Here is an 18997-nt window from a genome sequence, read left to right as displayed (position 1 = left end):
AAGGTAGGCATCGTAGCATTGGCATAGAAAAAGAGCGAGCAAACTAGCATAGCAAAGATAGTAGTGATTTCGAGGGTATGATCATCTTGCCTGCAAAGCTGTCAGAGTTGACTGGATCCTCAAAAGCAAACTCAACGGGCTCCTCGTTAGCGAACTCGTCTCCCGGCTCTACTCAAACAAGACAAACAAGCCACAAGGATACAATCATCCACGTGCAAGCTCAAACAATAAGATGCAAAGATGGTATGCTATGCGGGATGCGATACGGGATGCAAAATGCAAGATATGACATGAAATGCATGAACCTGGCCTCAACTTGGAAAACCAAGTGTGCCACTGGAAAGAGGGGATGAAATCTCTTGAAAACGATATAAAGAACGCCGGAATCGGAGTTACGGTTTGGAAATGGCAAGCGATTCAAATATGACACCGGGCTGCGATTTACATCAAGTAGGCCTCTAAATGCAATGAAATGAACATGCTATAGCACTCAAACATGACAACAAAATACATGGCAGGGAAGCATTCAAGATTCTTAACAAAAGACTAGCAATGAGCTACGGCCAATTCATCCATCATGAGGTTCAAACAAGCATGGCAAAAACGCAAATGCAAAAACAGATTCAGACTTAGTGAAATTAACACTTGTCTGAAATTTCAGATCGTGAAGCCCTCTTCGGAGCAACAAAACAACATGCTACAGGACCTGATTAAGACAAAGAAGAACATTACATGGAGCTACTCAACAAGCTTAACAAAAGACCCTTAGTGACCTTGAGCCAAAAGGGATCACAAAATATACTAACAAGCACACGAACATAGCTAAAACACAATCAGTTTTCAGACTTAGTGAAAACTGAGACATGCTGAAATTTAGCTCACGAAGGCATGTAAACGAGCTCGATGCACTCACTACGGTGCAAGTCATGGCAAGGCAAGCATACATCCATTAAGAAGGCACAAAATACAAGCTAGTCATGGCAAGATCAATGGCATAGCATGCACGGATCCAACTACAATAGCATCGGCAAAATCGCAAACAAGTTGACGATCTGCCCAGATTCACACACGAAGCAAAAGTAGAGCTCGATTGGCTCAAGCTAGGTGCTCCATAATTGCAAACAAAGACATGGATGGATAGAGCATAACAAGATTAACAAAACTCCTTTACTGATCATCCTCAAAAGAGGCACGGATCACTAGAAAACGACAACGAACATATGACATCATGAACTAAACAATCCCAGACTTAGTGAAAACTACTAAGTTCCCTGAAAACAGATTTACCGGGTGCCTCACTTTGCAAGCTTGCACAAGTCACCACACACATCCTAAAAATGCATGGGTTGCACCTCTGGAAATATAACAAATCCTTAACAAAACATATGAAGGACTCACAGGCATAGCATGCACGCAATAATCATGGCAAAAATGACAAAAGTCTAAGATGAACTAGCAGATCTGACAATTAACTCACGAATCCCTCTTCTAACAGCATTTCGGGCATCTAGATGAACTCAAATGAAAATGATGCAATGGAATGAAATGATGTACTCATCGAGTCGAACGTTTTGATATGCTATATGCCCAAATCAGAGCTACGGATGCCGGAGATATAGCCGGTCAAAGTTAGCACAAAAATTAGGGTTCGGAGGAAAAAGTCAACCGAGGGGATTTTAGATCCAGATCTGGCACGGAAAACGAGGATCGCCGGGGTTGACTCCTGTTCGCCGGGAAGACGACGGGGATCCGAGAGGGCCGGATCCGAGGCCGGTGAGACGGGGGGGGGGGGGGGGCGCCGGGGCGCGGTCGCCGGCGCCGGGCGGTGGCGGCGCTCCTTGCGCGAGGTGGCGGAGCTTGGCGTCGGGCGACGGCGGCGTCCCGCGGACCGGAGATGGGAGAGACGGCGGGGCTCGGCCGCGGTGGCTCCCAAGCGGCGGGGCGAGCCGAACGGGCCTCGGGGGCCCCGGCCGGGCCGAGCGGGCCGGCGGGACAGAGGCGGCGAAGTGGGGCGCCCGCGGGACAGTGGGCGGCGCGCTGTTGGTCCGGGCGGAGCGGCGGACGTGTCCGTCGCGCGCGAGATCTGTTTTTTTAGGGTTAGAGGAGGGGATCCGCGAAATTGAGGGGGGTGTATTTATAGGCATAAGTGGAGTTAGGAGAGTCCAAATGAGGTGCGATTTTCGGCCACGCGATCGTGATCGAACGCTCTAGATGACTGGAGCAGAGTTAGGTGGGTTTTGGGCCAAATTGAGGGGTGTTGGGCTGCAACACACACGAGGCCTTTTCGGTCCCTCGGTTAACCGTTGGAGTATCAAACGAAGTCCAAATGAATACGAAACTTGACAGGCGGTCTACCGGTAGTAAACCAAGGACGCATTGGCAAGTCTCGGTCCAATCGAAATGTTTAATCCCCACACACGAAAGAAAGCTTAGAAATGACCACCGGAGGAGAACGAAGCGCCGGATGCAAAACGGACAACGGGGAAAATGCTCGAATACATGAGATGAACACGTATGCAAATGCAATGCACATGATGACATGATATGAGATGCATGACAACGAAAACAACACACGAGACAAGACCCGAACCCGAGAAATAAATATAACTTAACGCCGGAAACGGCAAGAGTTGGAGTATAAATTGGGAAATTTATATCCGGGGCGTTACATAATCATACTTCAAATGGTAGATTTTCATTCTTGTTGATCTTCCATGCTTGGTGATGCAGAGGCTTTCAAGAAGAAAGCGTTGGATTGGGAGCGGCGGTCGGAGGTCGTCCTTGATGCGGCGGAGGGTTTGTCATACCTCCACAATGGCTTTGAGGTTAGGATCATACATAGGGACATCAAGGCCAGCAATGTGATGCTGGATGAGAGGTTTTAGGCCTTAAGATTGCGATTTCGGCTGGCAAAGGAATTCATTGGAAGATCAGACCCACCTTAGCACTGGCCTCGCGTGAACATTGTAAGTTCACTTGTCCAAAACATCTAATCTGATCAAGGGGTGAAGAAAATTTCACAATAAATTGTGCAATGTGTCCAAAGAAATAGAACTGACCATGCCTAACTTTTGCAGTGGATATATGGCTCCGGAGTACATTGTTCACGGGCAGCTAACGGAGAAGACCGACATCTACAGCTATGGTGTGACCGACATCTACATCTACCGGCTGCAAGAACCACAACTCTGTGGCCTCAACGGCTGAGAGACTGTCCCTCATGTCACAGTAAATTCTCCCATTTCCCCTCTTGTCAAGTACTAGTGTACTGTAGCATGTCAGACAACCTGATGCTGACATCCTTTCATCTTCAGATATGGAAGCACTACACCGGCACCCTGATGGAGATCCTGGACCCAAACCTCCGCGACCAATGCTCGGAGGCGGAAGCTCTCAAAGTGTTCCAAGTCGGGCTGCTGTGCGCGCAGGTGTCGCTGAACCTCGGACCATCAATGTGGAAGGTGGTGGATATGCTGGGTAGTGGTGATAGGGTGCTGCCCCAGCTTACCGAGCCTCCGTTCATCGACGTGAAGGGGTCGAATGCAAAGAGCGAAAGCTCGGGTTCATCAATGTCTGATGTTGAACTCTAACAAGTCGCCGTTCTCGATGAACAAGCTGTCAGTGAGTGGGGTGCAGGCCAGGTGATTAACAACAGGGTGTGAGGATCATTTTAACATATTTTTCATTATTTTACATTAGGTGATGTTGAAGTAATACTAACTGAAAATGTTCCGATCATAGAACCCTGTTTGTAAGATGTAAGTAAGCAACCATCGGAATGTTAATTTTGTAAAATATTCACAGAAGTGCAGTCTTCAACTCCAACAAACACCATGTCAGCCAAAATCAACTAAAATCCATCTCTTTTCCCCCCATGTGCCCATCACAGTGACGAGATTTAATCAACATCTAACAGCAGATAAAAACAGAGGGAAAAGTCAGAGAATTCACACAAAACACAACAAACCAAAAAAGTGACAAAAGTTAGAAAAGTCAGAGAATTCACACGAACCTCTTATTTTCCATTTATGTTTATCTAACTACAATTAATTGGCGTATGGGCATTCCACAGCAACTATTAGTACTACCGCATCTTCAGCAGAGTGGTGTCATCTCAGTGTACCAGGGGGCGATAATGTGGGATGATTAATTCACGAATACATGAGTTCATATGTATACCTCTTCGTCTAGCCGGCGGCCTGAGGATCGTCTATGCCGTTTGATTGCTCGGTGTTGGGCGCCGACAAGCTGAGCCCCTCGCATATGCTGTTCAAATCTAGCTGTACCGTGCCGGACGTGTCGCCTACATCATCAATGCTCGACTGGGCGGCTGTGCAGACCAGAGTTTGGGTGCCTTCACCGTCGAGTATTGTCTCGCCGCCGCCAAGATCTGGCCGGGGAACCTATCCAAGAAAAGCAGGGGAGAGCACCAAGTTGGCCGCGGAATCAAAACAGCCAGCACTACGTATCAAAAGCTCATCATATGGACCGTAGTCTGGCTAGGCTCGGGCTTCCCAGAAGTTATTGATCTATGTAAGAAATATTGTACGTTGATGCTTTGAGTAATACAAATTTTTCCTGCAAAAAAGGTATAAAGTTGAGATACTTATTTTGAGACGGAGGGGGTATTTTTCAGTCAAGATACTCCATGGAGTTTACTTCAGGCAGGAAATACATGTTGATTTCTTGACCACATCGAGTGACACTCCACATAATTTACTTCAGGCAGGAAATACATGTTAAACGATTATCTGTTTCCATCCTATCATGTTGTATACAAATTACACAGTTGATTGCTTTATTTATGTGGGTTACCATTACCTTGCAATTAGCCAAAACTTGTTGGTTTTTGGTTTTGTGCCCACACCAAGCGTTCCATTCGATTATGTTATCATATGTATACTTAACCTCAATTCTCTGCTGCATTTGGTTTTTTCGCCATGGGCGTCTCTATGCCACTATTATGATTGTATGTGCATGTTAATGTGGTTGTGAGTAGGTTTGCTAATGTGGTTAGGGCATCTACAAGGCAAACCCTCAAACTGCCTGCAACCGTCTGAATTGCATGGTCTGGACGTGTTTAGCCATCCAACGCGGACTTGTATCGGTCCGGCGAGCGGTCTAGAAGTACTTTTTTCGGCAAAGCCGAGACAAAATGGGGGGGGGGGTTGCGGGAGTCCGGACAACATCCACGTAGGCTTGCGACACCCCCGGCCCACCCAAAACCCCTCACGGACCCCGCACCTCCATCCTCCCATTTTCTCCCATTCAGTTATTCTCTTTTGCCTTCGCCGCCTGCTCCACCACCCTAGCCGCCACGCCACACCCCTGCCGGACCGGAACTCGATGAGTCAGTCACCTCCAACGGTACACCCGAGCTCCACGTCACTTCTCCTTGAGCGCCGTTCCGCACCTCTCCTCCGACCGTCGCGCAGGTACAATCCGCTCCTATGAGGCTCACCATGCCGACAAATATTCGGTGAATTGCATGAGCTAATTTTTTTGTCCCTTCTTCTTTGAAGCAATGGATTCAGATATGGAGTACATATATAAGCACTATGTTGAGTCGTCCGACTCGTCAGACGAGGAAGACTACACAGATGAGACAACGATGATGTAGGTGGTGCTTGCATACGCGGATGTGCGGAGGAGCATGTTCTGAAATTGAAGGGATCAATCAAGGGTCATCGAGTGGTCAAACCGCAACCAGGAGCGCGGCATTTGACGCTGATGGATGACTACTTTGCCCCCGATGCCCTCTTCGCTATCAATTTTTGCCAGTGCTTTCGGATGCACAAAAATGTTTTCGATCGTCTCTACCATGGCGTCCGGTCATTTGATGATTACTTCATCTTGAAGAAGAACGCTGTGGGAAGGATTGATTTCTCTGGTTACCAGAAGTGCATTTTTCGGGAAATACTATCGTATGCATTAGCCAAGAGACATAGTAGCAAAGACATGAGTTCTTAACCTGCTCCTTGTAACCATCGTGTACATAATGGTTAGCTCTACAGGAATCAGAGAATTTGCCATCAACCAGTTCTCCTCTGACCTAGTAGCAAAAAGAGAAAGAAGCGGAAGAAGAAGAAGAAGAAGAAGCGGAAGAAGAAGAAGAAGAAGAAGTATAGGTCATTTTTGTGCTAACCTAGGTGATGATGCCATTTTTGAGCCAACTTATGTAAGTATAGCTCATTTTTTAAATCTAACTTAGGTAATTATGCCATTTTGGAGGAAAATAAGCTAAGTATATGACATTTATGAGAGAACCAAAATTATTATGCCATTTTTGAAATGAATAAGCTAATTATGTCATAAATGAACTAAATAAGCTAATTATGCCACCGGGAGAGGAGGCCGGGGAGGGAAGAAGAGAGGAGGTAAATCGGGATGTGGCCGTGGGAGAGGTAGGCAGGCTCCTACGCCTTCCTCGCCGCCACCCCCAGCTGAGTCACCCGAGCACATAGCTAAAAGATCAAACAGATCAATTATTGTGTCTCTAGAGGTGCCCCCTGCCCCCGTATATAAAGGAGCAAGGGGGGAGAGGCGGCCGGCCAAGGAGGGCGCGCCAAGGGGGGAGTCCTACTCCCATCGGGAGTAGGATTCCTCCTTTCCTTGTTGGAGTAGGAGAAGGGAAGGAAAAAGGAGAAGGAAGGAAGGGGCGCCCCCCTCCCTAGTCCAATTCGGACCAGTCCATGGGGAGGGGTGCGCCCACCCTTTGAGGTCTTTTTCTCCTTTCCCGTATGGCCCATTAAGGCCCAATACGAATTCTCGTAACTCTCCGGTACCCCCGAAAATACCCGAATCACTCGGAACCTTTCCGATGTTCGAATATAGTCGTCCAATATATCGATCTTTACATCTCGACCATTTCGAGACTCCTCGTCATGTCCCCGATCTCATCCGGGACTCCGAACTCCGAACTCCTTCGGTACATCAAAACACATAAACTCATAATAACCGTCATCGAACTTTAAGCGTGCGGACCCTACGGGTTTCGAGAACTATGTAGACATGACCGAGACACGTCTTCGTCAATAACAATAGCGGAACCTGGATGCGCTCATATTGGCTCCCACATATTTCTGAAGATTCTTTATCGGTTCAGACCGCATAACAACATACGTTTCCCTTTGTCATCGGTATGTTACTTGCCCGAGATTCGATCGTCGGTATCTCAATACCTAGTTCAATATCGTTACCGGCAAGTCTCTTTACTCGTTCCGTAATACATCATCCCGCAACTAACTCATTAGTTGCAATGCTTGCAAGGCTTATAGTGATGTGCATTACCGAGTGGGCCCAGAGATACCTCTCCGACAATCGGACAGTGACAAATCCTAATCTCGAAATACGCCAACTAACAAGTAACCTTCGGAGACACCTGTAGAGCAACTTTATAATCACCCAGTTACGTTGTGACGTTTATCACACAAAGTGTTCCTCCTGGTAAACGGGAGTTGCATAATCTCATAGTCATAGGAACATGTATAAGTCATGAAGAAAGCAATAGCAACATACTAAACGATCAAGTGCTAAGCTAACGGAATGGGTCAAGTCAATCACATTCTCCTAATGATGTGATCCCGTTAATCAAATGACAACTCATGTCTATGGTTAGGAAACACAACCATCTTCATGTTTGATCAACGAGCTAGTCAAGTAGAGGCATACTAGTGACACTCTGTTTGTCTATGTATTCACACATGTATCATGTTTCTGGTTAATACAATTCTAGCATGAATAATAAACATTTATCATGAAATAAGGAAATAAATAATAACTTTATTATTGCCTCTAGGGCATATTTCCTTCAGTCTCCCACTTGCACTAGAGTCAATAATCTAGTTCACATCACCATGTGATTTAACACTAATAGTTCACATCACCATGTGATTAACACCCATAGTTCACATCATCATGTGACCAACACCCAAAGGGTTTACTAGAGTTAATAATCTAGTTCACATCGCTATGTGATTAACACCCAAAGAGAACTAAGGTGTGATCATGTTTTTCTTGTGAGAGAAGTTTAGTCAACGGGTCTGTCACATTCAGATCCGTATGTATTTTGCAAATTTCTATGTGAACAATGCTCTCTATGGAGCTACTCTAGCTAATTGCTGCCACTTTCAATATGTATCCAGATTGAGACTTAGAGTCATCTGGATCAGTGTCAAAACTTGAATCGACGTAACCCTTTACGACGAACCTTTTTGTCACCTCCATAATCGAGAAACATATCCTTATTCCACTAAGGATAATTTTGACCGCTGTCCAGTGATCTACTCCTAGATCACTATTGTACTTCCTTGCCAAAATCATTGTAGGGTATACAATAGATCTGGTACATAGCATGTCATACTTTATAGAACCTATGGCTAAGGCATATGGAATGAATTTCATTTTCTTTCTATCTTCTGCCGTGGTCGGGCTTTGAGTCTTACTCAATTTCACACCTTGTAACACAGGCAAGAACTCTTTCTTTGACTGTTCCATTTTGAAATACTTCAAAATCTTGTCAAGGTATGTACTCATTGAAAAAACTTATCAAGCGTCTTGATCTATCTCTATAGATCTTGATGCTCAATATGTAAGCAGCTTCACCGAGGTCTTTCTTTGAAAAACTCCTTTCAAACACTCCTTTATGCTTTGCAGAATAATTCTGCATTATTTTCGATCAACAATATGTCATTCACATATACTTATCAGAAATGTTGTAGTGCTCCCACTCACTTGTAAATACAGGCTTAACCGCAAGTCTGTATAAAACTATATGCTTTGATCAACTCATCAAAGCGTATATTCCAACTCTAAGATGCTTGCGCCAGTCCATAGATGGATCGCTGGAGCTTGCATATTTTGTAGATGGATCGCTGGAGCTTGCATATTTTGTTAACACCTTTAGGATTGACAAAACCTTCTGGTTGCCTCATATACAACTCTTCTTTAATAAATCCATTAAGGAATGTAGTTTTGTTTATCCATTTGCCAGATTTCATAAAATGCGGCAATTGCTAACATGATTTGGACAGACTTAAGCATCGCTACGAGTGAGAAAATTTCATCGTAGTCAACACCTTGAACTTTGTCAAAAACTTTCGACAAGTCTAGCTTTGTAGATAGTAACACTACTATCAGCGTCCATCTTCCTCTTGAAGATCCATTTATTTTCTATGGCTTGCCGATCATCGGGCAAGTCAACCAAAGTCTACACTTTGTTCTCTTACATGGATCCCATCTCAGATTTCATGGCCTCAAACCATTTTGCGGAATCTGGGCTCATCATCGCTTCCTCATAGTTCGTAGGTTCGTCATGGTCAAATAACATGACCTCCAGAACAATATTACTGTACCACTCTGGTGCGGATCTCACTCTGGTTGACCTACGAGGTTCGGTAGTAACTTGATCTGAAGTTACATGATCATCATCATTAGCTTCCTCACTAAATGGTGTAGGAGTCACAGGAACAAATTTCTGTGATGAACTACTTTCCAATCAGGGAGCAGGTACAGTTACCTCATCAAGTTCTACTTTCCTCCCACTCACTTCTTTCGCGAGAAACTCCTTCTCTAGAAAGGATCCATTCTCAGCAATTATTATCTTGCCTTCGGAACTGTGATAGAAGGTGTACCCAACATTTTCTTTTGGGTATTCTATGAAGACGCACTTCTCCGATTTGGGTTTGAGCTTATCAGGTGGAAACTTTTCCACATAAGCATTGCAACCTCAAACTTTAAGAAACTACAGCTTAGGTTTCTTGCTAAACCACAGTTCATACGGTGTCATCTCAACAGATTTAGATGGTGCCCTTTTTAACATGAATGCAGCTGTCTCTAATGCATAACCCCAAAACGGTAGTGGTAAATTGGCAAGAAACGTCATAGATTGCACTATATCCAATAAAGTATGGTTATGACGTCCGGACACACCATTACGCTATGGTGTTCCAGGTGGCGTGAGTAGTGAAATTATTTCACATTGTTTTAACTGAAGGCCAAAATCGTTAACTCAAATATTTTATTTCTGCGATCATATCGTAAAAACTTTTATTTTCTTGTTACGATGATTCTCCACTTCACTCTAAAATTCTTTGAACTTTTCAAATGTTTCAGACTTGTATTTCATCAAGTAGATATACCCATATCTGCTCAAACCATCTGTGAAGGTCAAAAAATAACGATACCCGCCGCGAGCCTCAACACTCATCGGACCGCAGACATCAGTATGTATTATTTCCAATAAGTCAGTTGCTCGCTCCATTGTTCCGGAGAACGGAGTTTTAGTCATCTTGCCCATAAGGCATGGTTCGCAAGCATCAAGTGATTCATAATCAAGTGATTCCAAAATCCCATCAGCATGGAGTTTCTTCATGCGCTTTACACCAATATGACCTAAACGGCAGTGCCACAAATAAGTTGCACTATCATTATTAACTTTGCATCTTTTGGCTTCAATATTATGAATATGTGTATCACTACGATTGAGATCAAACAAACCATTTTCGTTGGTGTGTATGACCATAGAAGGTTTTATTCATGTAAACAGAACAAAAATTATTCTCTAACTTAAATGAATAACCGTATTGCAAAAAACATGATCAAATCATATTCATGCTCAATGCAAACACCAAATAACACTTATTTAGGTTCAACACTAATCTCGAAAGTGTAGGGAGCATGCGATGATGATCATATCAATCTTGGAACCACTTCCAACACACATCGTCACTTCACCCTTAACTAGTCTATGTTCATTCTGCAACTCCCGTCTCGAGTTACTACTCTTAGCACCTGAACCAGTACCAAATACCGAGGGGTTGCTAAGAACACTAGTAAAATACACATCAATAATTTGTATATCTAATATACCTTTGTTCACTTTGCCATCCTTCTTATCCGCCAAATACTTGGGGCAGTTCCGCTTCCAGTGACCAGTCCCTTTGCAGTAGAAGCACTCAGTCTCAGGCTTAGGTCCAGACTTGGGCTTCTTCACTTGAGCAGCAACTTGCTAGTCGTTATTCTTGAAGTTCCCCTTCTTCCCTTTTCCCTTTCTCTTGAAACTAGTGGTCTTGTCAATCATCAACACTTGATGTTTTTCTTGATTTCTACCTTCGCCGATTTTAGCATCGCGAAAAGCTTGGGAATTGTTTTCGTCATCCCTTGCATATTATAGTTCATCACGAAGTTCTACTAACTTGGTGATGGTGACTAGAGAATTTTTTCAATCACTATTTTATCTGGAAGATTAACTCCCACATGATTCAAGCGATTGTAGTACCCAGACAATCTGAGCACATGCTCACTGCTTGAGCTATTCTCCTCCATCTTTTGGCTATAGAACTTGTTGGAGACTTTATATCTCTCAACTCAGGTATTTGCTTGAAATATTAACTTCAACTCCTGGAACATCTCATATGGTCCATGACGTTCAAAACGTCTTTGAAGTCCCGATTCTAAGCCGTTAAGCATGGTGCACTAAACTATCAAGTAGTCATCATATTGAGCTAGCCAAACGTTCATAATGTCTGCATCTACTCCTGCAATAGGTCTGTCACCTAGCGGTGCATCAAGGACATAATTCTTCTGTGCAGCAATGAGTATAATCCTCAGATCACGGATCCAATCCGCATCATTGCTACTAACATCTTTCAACATAGTTTTTCTCTAGGAACATATATAAAACATAGGGAAGCAACAACGCGAGCTATTTATCTACAACAAACATAGACATGCAAAATACTATCAGGACTAAGTTCATGATAAATTAAAGTTCAATTAATCATATTACTTAAGAACTCCCACTTAGAAAGACATCCCTCTAATCTTCTAAGTGATCACGTGATCCAAATCAACTAAACCATAACCGGTCATCACGTGAAATGGAGTAGTTTTCAATGCTGAACATCACTATGTTGATCATATCTACTATATGATTCACGCTCGACCTTTCGGTCTCAGTGTTCCGAGGCCATATCTGCATATGCTAGGCTCGTCAAGTTTAACCTGAGTATTCCGCGTGTGCAAAACTGGCTTGCACCCATTGTAGATGGACGTAGAGCTTATCACACCCGATCATCACGTGGTGTCTGGGCACGACGAACTTTGGCAACGGTGCATACTCAGGGAGAACACTTTTATCTTGAAATTTAGTGAGAGATCAGCTTATAATGCTACCATCAATCAAAGCAAGATAAGATGTATAAAATATAAACATCACATGCCATCAATAGAAGTGATATGATATGGCCATCATCATCTTGTGCTTGTGATCTCCATCTCCGAAGCACCATCATGATCTCCATCGTAGCATCATTGTCGTCTCGCCAATCTTATGCTTCTACGACTATCGCTACCGCTTAGTGATAAAGTAAAGCATTACAGGGCGATTGCATTGCATACAATAAAGCGACAACCATATGGCTCCTGCCAGTTGCCGATAACTCGGTTACAAAACATGATCATCTCATACAATAAAATTTAGCATCATGTCTTGACCATATCACATCACAACATGCCCTGCAAAAACAAGTTAGATGTCCTCTACTTTGTTGTTGCAAGTTTTACGTGGCTGCTACGGGCTTAGCAAGAACCGTTCTTACCTACGCATCAAAACCACAACGATAGTTTTCAAGTTGGTGCTGTTTTAACCTTCGCAAGGACCGGGCGTAGCCACACTCGGTTCAACTAAAGTTGGAGAAACTGACACCCCAGCCACCTGTGTGCAAAGCACGTCGGTAGAACCAGTCTCGCGTAAGCGTACGCGTAATGTCGGTCCGTCCGCTTCATCCAACAATACCGCCGAACCAAAGTATGACATGCTGGTAAGCAGTGTGACTTATATCGCCCACAACTCACTTGTGTTCTACTCGTGCATATGACATCTACGCATAAAACCAGGCTCGGATGCCACCATGTTGGGGAACGTAGTAATTTCAAAAAATTTCCTACGCACACGCAAGATCATGGTGATGCATAGCAACGAGAGGGGAGAGTGTTGTCCACGTACCCTCGTAGACCGAAAGCGGAAGCGTTAGCACAACGCGGTTGATGTAGTCGTACGTCTTCACGATCCGACCGATCAAGTACCGAACGTCACGACACCTCCGAGTTCAGCACACGTTCAGCCCGATGACGTCCCTCGAACTCCGATCCAGCCGAGTGTTGAGGGAGAGTTTCGTCAGCACGACGGCGTGGTGATGATGTTGATGTTCTACCGACGCAGGGCTTCGCCTAAGCACCGCTACAGTATTATCGAGGTGGACTATGGTGGAGGGGGCACCGCACACGGCTAAAAGATCAACAGATCAATTGTTGTGTCTCTGGGGTGCCCCCTGCCCCCGTATATAAAGGAGTGGAGGGGGGAGGGGCCGACCCTCTCTATGGCGCGCCCTAGGGGAGTCCTACTCCCACCGGAGTAGGATTCCCCCTTTCCTAGTAGAACTAGGAGCCCTTCCAAGTAGTAGGAGTAGGAGAGAAGGAAAGGGAAGGGAAAAGGAGAAGGAAGGAAGGGGCGCCCCCCTCCCTAGTCCAATTCGGACCAGCCCATGGGGAGGGGTGCGGCCACCCTTTGAGGCCTTTCTCTCCTTTCCCGATGGCCCATTAAGGCCCAATACGAATTCCCGTAACTCCCCGGTACTCCTGAAAATACCCGAATCACTCGGAACCTTTCCGATGTCCGAATATAGTCGTCCAATATATCGATCTTTACGTCTCGACCATTTCGAGACTCCTCGTCATGTCCCCGATCTCATCCGGGACTCCGAACTCCTTCGGTACATCAAAACACATAAACTCATAATATAACCGTCATCGAACTTTAAGCGTGCGGACCCTACGGGTTCGAGAACTATGTAGACATGACCGAGACACGTCTCCGGTCAATAACCAATAGCGGAACCTGGATGCTCATATTGGCTCCCATATTCTACGAAGATCTTTATCGGTCAGAACCGCATAACAACATACGTTGTTCCCTTTGTCATCGGTATGTTACTTGCCCGAGATTCGATCGTCGGTATCTCAATACCTAGTTCAATCTCGTTACCGGCAAGTCTCTTTACTCGTTCCGTAATACATCATCCCGCAACTAACTCATTAGTTGCAATGCTTGCAAGGCTTATGTGATGTGCATTACCGAGAGGGCCCAGAGATACCTCTCCGACAATCGGAGTGACAAATCCTAATCTCGAAATACGCCAACCCAACAAGTACCTTCGGAGACACCTGTAGAGCACCTTTATAATCACCCAGTTATTGTGACGTTTGGTAGCGCACAAAGTGTTCCTCCGATAAACGGGAGTTGCATAATCTCATAGTCATAGGAACATGTATAAGTCATGAAGAAAGCAATAGCAACATACTAAACGATCGAGTGCTAAGCTAACGGAATGGGTCAAGTCAATCACATCATTCTCCTAATGATGTGATCCCGTTAATCAAATATAACAACTCTTTGTCTATGGTTAGGAAACATAACCATCTTTGATTAACGAGTTAGTCAAGTAGAGGTATACTAGTGACACTCTGTTTGTCTATGTATTCACACATGTATTATGTTTCCGGTTAATACAATTCTAGCATGAATAATAAACATTTATCATGAAATAAGGAAATAAATAATAACTTTATTATTGCCTTTAGGGCATATTTCCTTCACCTGCTTCTTTCCTTTCTTGTTCGCTATCGAATAATTGAGCCCCTCGTTGTGACTTTTTCTTTTCCATGGAGTACAATCTTTACTATAAAAAGAGACACATCCGTGACATTATGGCCCGAATGAATTTTTTTCTGTCATGGTTATGACACTTCTATGACGAAAATTGTGACATAAACACGTATCATCAGTGTTGTGGTGGGCTCCTACTTCTATGATAAAAAATTATGACAACAAATGGGCTTTACATCCTGGGCCGGTCGGAGACGCACCGACGTGACATTCTTTGGTCGTCCATGACGCAGTACAAGAATCAGCTTCTTTGTCGTCTGCCATGGCTGACGGCAAAGGTACCAAAAGCGGACAGCAAACCTCTTTGCCGTTTGCCACCGACGACAAAGCTGCCCGGCAAAGAAAGCTATGGTAAACTGGTTCTTTGCCGTCTGCTTTCTCAAAGCGGACGGCAAAGAACCTTCTTTGTCGTCTGTGGTAGACGACAAAGAATGTGGACGGTAAATAACATGCGTTAGCCACGTTAGGTGGCTAACGGCAACATTTGCCGTCCGCCAGCGGACGGCAAACGCTCACATCCTTTGTCATCTGCCACAAACGGCAAAGTAACCAAATGGTATAGCTCCCAGATTGCGCAGATTGCTGCCACGTGGCCTCTTTGCCATCCGTGGCAGACGGCAAAGGCCCCTTTGCCGTCGGTGGTAGACGGCAAAGAGGCTGCATTGCCTAGTTTTTCTGTTTTTTCTTATATTCAACCATTTTCACAACAACTAGATGATATATATATTTTTCACAGGGCAATTTCAGAGCAATCATATGAGATATCCGACACATAAAATTTCATCATACATGCATAGTTCCATCCAACCATACATAGCAAGTTCCACATACAGGCATCCAACCATACATATTACAGTAGTTTCATCCAACCATACATGCATAGTTCATCGATACAAGCAGTCCATCAATACAAGCTTCCGTGAAGTGAATGAAATCTGCAAAATGGGAAATAAGGAAGGTAGAAGAAGAAGATTAGAAGAAGAAGAAGAAAATGAATAAGAAGAAGTATATGACATTTAGAAGAAGAAGTATGCCGACATGCTCAAGTTTGATGATGAGTGATCTATGGCGGAGAGCATCATCCCTTTTTTTATGCCGGCAATTATGCTGGCATGACCACGATCAAGATGGCGTGGTTGAACTCCCATCCCTTTTTTGTGTGCTGGCATGTGTCGACCGCTGGCAAGTGCGCCAGCAATGAACCGTGTGGGGGTTTTTCTGAAGGTTGGCATGTATGCCGGCCGTTAACATGGCGCCGGCATGACTTCTAGGCTATGACATGGCCGTTGACATGATCTACACTTAGGAGACTTCTAAAATTTGTGTGTGGACATAAAATGGATCGGTACGTTGGGCGCAGAGCCGACCCAAACGAAAAAAGGGGCGGACGCCAAGCGGGCAGCCGACCTAAACGGACGAAAAGCAAACAAAGCGCGCGTTGTTTGGGTCAGCGCGTTGGAGTTGCTCTTACAGGTGCGTTTGGTAGGGTGCATGGGCTCATTTGAGCTATGCCCATCTAATGCATAAAAAGGCCCTCAGCCATGCCCATCTCATGCACCCTAGACATGGTGCATGGAGGCAGCCATGCTGGCCCTGACACTCAAAAAATTCAGAATTTCAAATTTTGTTTAAATTTTTGAAAATGTTTAGAATGTCAAATATATTTAAATTTTCAAAAATTGTTCAGAATTTCAAAAAAACAAAAAATTCAAAAATGTTTGGAATTTCAAATAAATCAAAATTTGTTTGATTTTTTTATAAAATATTCATTTTTTAAAAAAATTCGTAATTTTCAGAATTTTAAATATGTTCAAATTTTCAAAAAAATTTCAAAATCTATTTAAATTTTCAATAAATATTTGAAATAATTTTTTATTTTTTTTCAAAATATGTATAGATTTTTATTCACGTTTTTGCAATTTTTTTCACCATTCAATTTTTTTTCTTTGGAAATCAAAATTGTTCAGCATGTCTAAACACATGCAGACCGCCAAACAAAGTCTCAGCTCAGCATATCTCAGCGCATACATCGCTGCCGAACAACAGCAACTGCATAAATTCAGCATGTATATAGTCAGCATGTATGAGAGAAGAACAACTAGACTAGGTTCATACATGCTATCAAACACACCCTGCGAGTGGCACGGAAAAAAAGAGTAGATGTCTCTCGCTTCTGGCTGGGCTACGAGCCAACCCAGGCCTGCCTCATATATATGTGTCTCAAAAAGAAAAGCTCTGCCCCCAAATCGTCGTTCCTCAACCAAAAAGAAAAAAAAAAGCAGATCTATCTAGGTTACTATGCGTCGCGGCGGCCATGGTCTCGCGCAGCGCCCCCGCCGCGGCGGCCAAGTCTATCGGCCTCGCGCCGCGCTCCCGCCGCCCGCCCCCGCGGCCGTCCCCCTGGTCGGGAACCCGCTGCCCGCTCCAGCAGGCAACCGGCAGCAGGCCCCCGTGCCGCCGCTCGCCCCAGGAAGGGCTCCAGCAGCCAACCGACCGCAGGCCCCTGTGCTGCCGCCTGCCGCAGGAGGCAATCGGCCCCCAGCGCCTACGCCGACCGCCTCCGCCGTCAACCCGCGGCCGCTCGCCCCAACCAGGAACACGCTGTCTGCGGCCGCTCGCCCCAACCAGGAACACGCTGTCTGCGGCCGGTGCTCTCGGGGGCAGCTCCCATGGCGGCATTCCCCTGCTCCCGCAGGCCCCAGCCAACAGCTCTCTCCCCACCAACAGCCAGCCCCCGCCCAGTGTCGGCGTCTCTGGAGGCCCGTCGCAGGGAGGCGGCAATCCATCGCTGCCAGCAGCCCAATCCTCTGGAAGCATCAAGAAGAAAAAAGGGAAGTGCAAAAAGTGCTCAGATCCGGGTCATGTCATTGAAGATTGTCCGAAGTTACCATGTCTACGTTGCACAGGAACTAGACACACCAGGGGCAACTGCACTACCCCTGCCGGGCCAGTGTGTTTCCGGTGTTGCGACATTGGTCACTATTTGAAGGATTGTGTGAGCCAAGTTTATGGCAGACGATGTACGACATGTGGCGGGGCCGGGCATGGTGATCCCAATAATCCGAAGCACAATATCAATTGCGCCAGCCCTCCAATACTTCTTCTGTGTACATCGTGTAACAACCCTGGACACCGGCCACGTGATTGTCCTCAAAAGTCAAGCGAGTATGCCGGGTTTAGAGGTTTAGGACTCTGTCCAAACTGTCGGCAGTCTGGCCATGTTTATCGTGACTGTCCTTCCTTGATCTAAAATTATACTGCTTGTACTCCTAGGTGATGTTTGGTTAGTAAGATGCTTGTACTCCACCTTTGGACAATATACCTTATAAGACAATACTTTAGTTTGTTCCAAGTTATTTCAGCGTTCTGATGATGTGGTTCAGATCACCAAAAATGTTGTGTTATCTACTCTTTCCAAGAAAGAATTTTTAGAACTATTTGAAACCTTGAGTGACCAACTTTCACTTATATGGAATAGATTCTTAAAATTTCATAGGTGAGGTTAAATTCTTTCTTTGTTTTATTCAGCGGATGGACATTTTTTATTACTTTGATGTGTTAGTGCTTAGCACCACTGTTTCTTAACATTTTAGATTATCAGTGCCAAGAGATAGTGAGAACTGAGAAGAAGAGCATTTACTGCCTGAAGAGTATCTCCCAGCTTGGATATGGCATCCTGTTATAGGTTAAGATTTACTCAAATGGTTTTTACTTAACCTTGGTTCTAACATTTGAAACAATTTTCCTTCTCTAGGTGTGGGCATTAACAGGCTGTAGCTCGAGTCAGACGTCATGCTCTGCTGCAAAATTTTGTATCTCTTCATGATCACTGTCCTCACCAGCGACATCCAGGATGCGCAGATTGATTGTTAACTCGCTTGACATCTGGTAGCTACTGGCTTACTTTTACTACTTATAATACTGAGATTTGCTCATGTTGCTTCTCTTTTATCCTGTGGCAAATATGTTGGATTGTTTATTTTGTATGAAAGCATTAGTTGGAAGGCTTTTAGGACTCGTTGATCTCTTTTTTTTTTAACTGAGCACTGGCTGATCTTCATTTTACCTATAAAGGGAAGAGGGCGGTAACAGATATAAAAAAGACCGACAAGAAAGCAACATTGAATTTTATTTTCTTTAGCTGCAGAAAATTCGCTTTTCAGTTCCAGATAAACCAGTTTATGGGTGTTCAATTGTATCACCGTAGAAGTTTGATTTTAATAAACCTTTTCCCTCCATATAGGGATTAATGTGCCAAACAGTTATTTAGGC

The 18997-nt window shown here is 44.6% G+C and overlaps 1 protein-coding gene across 2 annotated transcripts; it reads left to right on the top strand.

The window, feature by feature from the left end:
* The first annotated feature begins 16954 nt into the window (after positions 1-16954).
* LOC125515544 (serine/arginine repetitive matrix protein 1-like) lies at positions 16955-18077 on the top strand. 2 transcript variants are annotated; one of them, XM_048681041.1, is made up of 2 exons: positions 16955-17316; positions 17351-18077. In XM_048681041.1, exons 1-2 carry the CDS (start codon positions 17040-17042, stop codon positions 17710-17712), a joined length of 639 nt encoding a protein of 212 aa, XP_048536998.1. In that variant the 5' UTR covers positions 16955-17039; the 3' UTR covers positions 17713-18077. The 2 variants fall into 2 exon arrangements, with proteins under 2 accessions (XP_048536998.1, XP_048536997.1); XM_048681040.1 differs by having other exon boundaries at positions 16955-17319; positions 17354-18077.
* Positions 18078-18997: the final 920 nt, after the last annotated feature.

Source organism: Triticum urartu, chromosome 6 (genome assembly GCF_003073215.2).
Source record: "Triticum urartu cultivar G1812 chromosome 6, Tu2.1, whole genome shotgun sequence".
Lineage (NCBI taxonomy): Eukaryota > Viridiplantae > Streptophyta > Magnoliopsida > Poales > Poaceae > Triticum > Triticum urartu.
This window is presented reverse-complemented; position numbering and strand designations above follow the sequence as displayed.